At 62.3% G+C, this 6,457-nt stretch overlaps 1 protein-coding gene across 1 annotated transcript; it reads left to right on the forward strand.

The window, feature by feature from the left end:
• Positions 1 to 31: 31 nt before the first annotated feature.
• LOC104914203 (basement membrane-specific heparan sulfate proteoglycan core protein) lies at positions 32 to 6,173 on the forward strand. The gene is made up of 18 exons (XM_085242147.1): positions 32 to 188; positions 424 to 508; positions 586 to 730; positions 802 to 901; positions 979 to 1,088; positions 1,166 to 1,274; positions 1,372 to 1,470; positions 2,238 to 2,459; positions 3,022 to 3,254; positions 3,330 to 3,507; positions 3,663 to 3,785; positions 3,858 to 3,911; positions 4,013 to 4,088; positions 4,604 to 4,682; positions 4,769 to 4,830; positions 4,907 to 4,990; positions 5,056 to 5,159; positions 5,701 to 6,173. The coding sequence occupies exons 2-18, from the start codon at positions 426 to 428 to the stop codon at positions 5,862 to 5,864; spliced, it is 2,025 nt and encodes a 674-aa protein (XP_085098273.1). The 5' UTR covers positions 32 to 188; positions 424 to 425; the 3' UTR covers positions 5,865 to 6,173.
• Positions 6,174 to 6,457: the final 284 nt, after the last annotated feature.

Consider the following 6,457-nt stretch of genomic DNA (forward strand, 5'->3'; position numbering starts at 1 on the left):
GAGGTGAGTACTGGACTGACGGGCTGGGGGGGACCGCATCCCTGTCCGTGCTGAACCCCATGTCCCCGCAGAGCGCCTGGTGCCCTACTTCACGCAGACGCCCCGCTCCTTCCTGCCGCTGCCCACCATCAAGGACGCCTACAAGACCTTTGAGATCCAGATCACCTTCCGGCCTGATGCTGCCGATGGTGAGCACCGTGGGGGCCCCTCGGCCCCCTGAGCCCAACCGTGCCACACAGACGTGCTCTCACTTCTCTCTCCTCCTCCGTCTGTCTGTCCTCTTTTCCATCTCTCTTCTTCCTTTAGCTCTCATCCTGTACTCAGGTGAGCGCCCACCCCGGGGACCTTTGCTCTCCCTGCTCCCTGGGGTGCGTTTGGGCTGCCCTGTGCTGCAGCCATGCTCACCCCTCTGTGTCCCCATAGGGATGCTCCTCTACAATGGGCAGCGCAAGAGCAGCGGCGCCGACTTTATTTCCTTTGGGCTGGTGGGCGGGCGCCCCGAGTTCAGGTGAGAGCACGGGAAAGCACTGCCAGCCGGAGAGGCAACACCCCCCTCACCCTGTATATCTCCCCATTTGATGGTAGGTTCGATGCTGGCTCTGGCATGGCCACCATTCGGGATCCGACGCCGCTGCGCCTGGGCAAGTACCACACCGTGCGCCTCTTCCGCAACCTGACACGTGGCTCACTGCAGGTGGACAGGCAGCCCCCCGTTAACGGGACTTCACAGGTACAGGGTGTGAGCACCCCACAGCTGTGCAGGGATTTGGGGCGGCTGTGCTTACCCCCCTGTGCCTGCAGGGCAAATTCCAAGGGCTGGACCTGAATGAGGAGCTGTACCTTGGTGGGTACCCTGATTACGCCGTCGTGGCCAAGACGGGGCTGAGCCGTGGCTTCGTGGGTATGCAGTGGGACAGTGGGTGCAGGGGGCCAGCACTCGGGGTGGGGCTGAGTGTGTCGCCTTGCTGTGTCCCACAGGCTGTGTGCGCCAGCTGCGCATCCAGAACGAGGAGGTGGCCTTTGGAGAGCTGGACCTGCGGGCACACGGCGTCTCCAACTGTCCCACGTGCCAGGACCAGCCCTGCCAGGTGAGGTCGGGGATGATGCGCGCTGTCCCCTTCCACTGGTCCCATTCCTGGTGCTTATGTGTGTCCCCAACCCACAGAATGGCGGCATCTGCGAGGATGCAGAGAGCAGCACCTACATCTGCCGCTGTCCCCAAGGCTTCACCGGCAGCAACTGCGAGTACTCACAGGCCCTGCATTGCCACCCAGGTGAGCGCCCATGGCACAAGGACGTCACCTGCTGCCCTCTGGGTGTGGGGATCCCCAGTGCTCATCTTCTGTCTCTATCTCCTCCGTCCCTGGGCAGAGGCATGCGGGCCCGACGCCACCTGCATCAGCCGGCCAGATGGGCAGGGCTACAGCTGCCGCTGCCACCTGGGCAAGATGGGGGAGAGGTGCACTGAAGGTGGGCACAGCCAGGGGTGGAGCACCGGGTGGGGACAATGCCAGGGACGTGAGGCTGGGACTCTCCTGGGAATATGCATGGGCATGGGACCAACCTGGGGACAGGGGCATGGGGGGTAGGGGGACCACTTTGAGGACACAGACATGGGAATGGGGATGAGAACGATTTTGGGGGCAAGGGCAGTGGGCTGGAACCCCCTGGGGACACAGGTATGGAGGATGGGGATGACACTAGGGGCGCAAGCATTGGAGTGGGGATGACACAGCTCTGACTGACCTGGGAATGGAGGCATGGGGCTGGGGGCAACCCCGGAGGCAGGGATGTGGGGATGGGGTAACCCTGGAGACAGGGACATGGGGATAGGACAACCTTGAGGGCACAGGCATGCATGGAGATGACTCTGAGGACACAGGCATGGGGTTGGGACCCCCCTGGGAGCACGGATGTGGGGTTGGGACCACTCTGGAGACATGAGCATGGATCTAGTCTGCGGCAGAAACATGGAGATGGAGATGACCCTGGGGATACGGAGATGGGGTTGGGACAAACCTGGGGAAACAGGCGGGATGGAGACAGAGAACTAGTTGCTGCCTGGGGATGTGGTCATCATGGACACAGCGGGGATGGGGAATTGGACACCACCTTGGGGACACAGAAATGGGACCAGGGACTACCCTGAGAGATGGGGATGGTGGAGTCAGGGCATGAGGTACCAGCCAGGGGAGGGGGGCACCGTGGGGACAGGTGCTGAGATGTGAGTGCTGCAGGGGAGGCAGTGAGCGTGCCATCCTTCGATGAGGCGGGCGCCTTCGTCTCGTACTCACCCCTTACCAACGTGCACCATGAGCTGCGAGTGGAGGCCGAGTTCCTGCCACGTGCACCGGACGGATTGCTGCTCTTCAGTGCTGGCAAAGCGTCCCCAGTTGAGGACTTTGTCGCCCTCGCCATGGTCAGCGGCCACCTCGAGTTCCATTATGAGCTGGGCTCAGGTAGGCTGGCATGGCACAGCGGGGCCTGGTGTCACCGAGAGAGCTCCGGTGTTACCATGTGGGTTACCAGGGTGGCCTGGCATCGCTGGGGTTCCCAAGCACTATGGGATCCCTGGATGTCAGTGGAGTCCCCAGACATCATTGGGGTCTCCAGGCATCATTGTTGTCACTGAGGATCCCGAGCATTACTGCCCTCCCCCTCTTCCCCTAGCATCAGTTGGAGTTTCTTGGTGTCACTCAGGTCCCCAGGCACTGCCAGATTCTCCAAATGTCACAAAGGAACTTTAGCATATCTGGGGTGCCCCGGCATCTCTTTGGCCCCCGGGAGCTGTCAGCATCTCTGGGCACCATTGGGTTTCCTGGTGTCCGTGGGGTATTCTGACACAACTGGGGTCTCTGAGAACCACAAGGGTCCCAGCATATCCTTGGAGTTCCCAAGCATCATCCAGGGCATCACTCAGGTCCCCAGGCACCACCAGGGTCCCCAAGCAGTCCTGGTGCCCCCAGACTTCCCTGGGATGATGGCAGTGCTCAGTCATGGCATCATCCTGCCACACTGCAGGCACAGCAGTGCTGCGGAGCGTCGAGCCAGTAGCACTGGGCCGCTGGCACCGGGTGACAGCTGAGCGGGTGCACAAGGATGGGACGATGGTGGTGGATGGCAGCGCCCCGGTGCAGCGCTCCTCACCTGGCAAGAGCCAGGGGCTCAACCTGCACAGCCCTCTCTACCTCGGAGGAGTGGAACCTCCCCTGCGGCCCCCCACCAACGCCTCATTCCAAGGGTGCATTGGCGAGGTGAGCCCCCCGGGCATTGATGCGGGGTGCCCTGGGTGCAGGATACCCTGGGTTAAACCCCTGTGTCTGGCACAGGTCTCTATCAATGGGAAGAAGGTGGATCTGTCGTACAGTTTCCTGCGCAGCCGGGGCGTGGGGCAGTGCAGGCAGAGCTCACCCTGCCTGCATGCACCCTGCCTGCACGGGGGCCGCTGCCTGCCCCTGCCTGCTGGCAGCCCTCCCTTCCGCTGCCTCTGCACCCCTGGCTTCAGCGGTGAGTGCCGTGGGGCTGGGTGTGTGCGTGCTGTGTGCACCTGGTGTGTGTGCAGTGTGCGTGTGCTATGCTTGCATGCTGCGCGCGTGAGCTGGTGTAGGAGGTGCCGAGACCCTGCGTGCCTGTGTCACCACGTGTCACCACCGTGTCCCCAGGGCCGCGCTGCGAGCGGATGGCCGACCGGTGCCTGGAGCACAACCCCTGCCTGCACGGCGGCACCTGCAAGGACAACGGCTGCATCTGCCCTGATGGCTATGGCGGCCCCTACTGCCAGCATGGTGAGCTGGGGTGCGGGGACGTGGGGACATGTGGGGATGTGCCACCGGTCCCCATCGCCCTCTCACCCGCAGGCGGGGCGCTGTCAGAGCTGGACCAGGACTGGCAGGAGGGCAGTGGTGGTAGCGGTACGCTCCCCAGGGTGCTGTGCACCCGTTTTCCCCTTTTTGCACCCAAACTGCTGCTGGGGATGTGCTCAGTGGTGCCTCCTCTCCCCATCTCCCTACAGACACACCTGGGCAGTTCAGCGCTGTGTTCAGTGAGGGCTCCTACCTGGCCCTGCCCGGCCACCTCTTCCCCCGTGGGTGAGTGATAGCAGGGACTGGGACCCTTGTGACACTGCACCCATCACAATGTTGCACCTCTTCACACTGCACTGCACCTTTCCCCGGCACTGTGCCCACGGAGGGTGCTGTGCCCCTTTCCTGCAGCAGCAATTGCTGCATTGGACTTTTCTCCTGGTGCTGCATGCTGCATCCATTGCAGCATTGCATCCTTTCCAGCATACTTTGCCCTTGCTACCACATTGCCCCAGTTGCAGCATTGCACCTTTCCCGTGGCGTTGCATCCTTCAAGGCTGCTGCACTTGCATCCATTATGGTGCTGCATCCCTTCCTGCAGCATCACAGCCATCGTAACTTAGCACCCCTCCTGCTGTGTTGCACCCATTGCATTCTTGCACCTAGTGCATTCTTGTTTCCATTGCATTCATGCACCCATTGTGTTCTACCTGCTGCATTCTTGAAACCATTGCATTTCTGCACCCATGGTGTTGCACTGTCCCAGGCTCTGCACCCATGCCCGGTCCCTCTCGTTGCAGCGCACCTGATTTGCAGGACACGATTGAGCTGGAGCTGAGGACAAGCAGCACTGAGGGGCTCCTGCTGTGGCACGGGGCGGTGAGCGGGGACACGGCCAGGGCATCCAGCCCAGGGTAGGGGACAGGGTTGTCCCCATCCCGCTCACAGCCCCAATGTGCCCACAGGAGAGTGGTAAAGCCAAAGACTTCGTGGGGCTGGGTTTGAAAGATGGGCACCTGGTGTTCAGGTGAGGGGGGACACCTTTGTCCCTTGGGGCCCCACGCCACCCATCTGTCCCCATGCTCAGCCCTGTGTCCCCACAGCTACCAGCTGGGCAGCGGCGAGGCCACCATCATCTCCGAAGACCCTGTCAATGATGGCGAGTGGCACCACGTGATGGCGGCCAGGTGGGGTCGGGACACAATGGTTTGGGGGTTGGGGTTGGGACATGAGTGCTGATGCTGCCCCATAGGCAGGGCCGGCGCGGGTGGCTGCAGGTGGACGGGGAGGAGCCAGTGTTTGGAGAGTCCCCAGGAACCAACATCATGGCCAACACCCAGGGCAGCATCTACATCGGTATGGAGAGGTGGAGGGTGGGGGCACAGGGCGTGGGGTGGGACGTGGGACATGGCAGGGGGCACAGTACAGACGGGACAGGATATGTGGTAGGACATAATGGAGTATGGCGGAGGGAGGACATAGGAGACTGTATGGGATAGGACATGGTGTGGGTGCAGGATGGGACATAGGGCAGAAGATGCTACAAAGTATGGTACACGATGGGATACAAAACACAGGATGGGACACCAGGGGATGTGGATGCGGGATGGGGCATAATGAGGCACTGGGAGCGATGGGACAGGACACAAATTGAATGCCAGAACGTGGTATGGAATGGGACATGGGACATGGCATGGGGTGGGACGTGGGAGGGGACGTATGATAAGACACAATGTGGGACATGGGATAGGACAAGAGAGGGGACGTGGAAAGGGGACGCATGGTGCTTGGGATGCAACATGGGAAGTGGGACAGGACACGGGAAGCAGACCTGCGTGAGGACCGTGGGGTGCTGCGTCCCCATGCTCCCACACTCACATGTCCCCCCCTCCTGCAGGTGGTGCCCCAGACCCACGCAGCCTCACAGCCGGCAAGTTCCTCTCTGGCGTGTCGGGATGTGTGCGGGGCCTGGTGCTGGCACCCGCAGGGACCCCCCGGCACCCCATCGACCTGCGGCACGGCGCGGTGGGGAGCTCTGCCGTCGCCCCCTGCCCCTCCTAGCCCCCCTCTTACCCCCACACAGCTTGGGGGACAAGTTTTGTCGGGTTTATTATTATTTTTCCAAAAAGCCACGAGAAAACGGTGCTTCGCTGCCCTGGGATGGCTCTGGGAGGGCCGGGACCCCACAAGAATGTTTACACCCCCCTCCCCACTCCCGACCCAAGCCACGCTGGGGCGGCCGGGCCGCTCGGGTGCCTCCTGGGGTGGCACCTGGGTGGGGGGCGCAAGGGACAATCGTGGGTGTTGGCGGGAGCAGCGGGCCCCCCCACCCTCCTGTGCTGGGACACCCATTAAAGGAGAGAGAACGAGTGTGGGAGTCGTGTGCGGGTCTGCGCCTGGGGCTGTCATCTGAAATCCAGGAAGAACGGGGGACACAGGGCTCCAGGTGGATTCTGGGTTCTGTGTGGGGGAGGAGTGGGGTGGGGCGTGGAGGTGTGGGGCTGGTAAGGGAGCACAGGGGGTGTGGGCACGGGGTTGAATACGTGGGGGAGCCTGGAGCAGATGCTTACGGAGGGAAAATGTATGGATCCGCGGGATTGATATGGGGGGATCGCGGGTGCAGCTATGGGGACCCGGGACAGGTGGACGTAGGA

The sequence above is a fragment of the Meleagris gallopavo genome, chromosome 23 (genome assembly GCF_905368555.1).
Source record: "Meleagris gallopavo chromosome 23, MGAL_WU_HG_1.1, whole genome shotgun sequence".
Classification (NCBI taxonomy): Eukaryota; Metazoa; Chordata; class Aves; order Galliformes; family Phasianidae; genus Meleagris; species Meleagris gallopavo.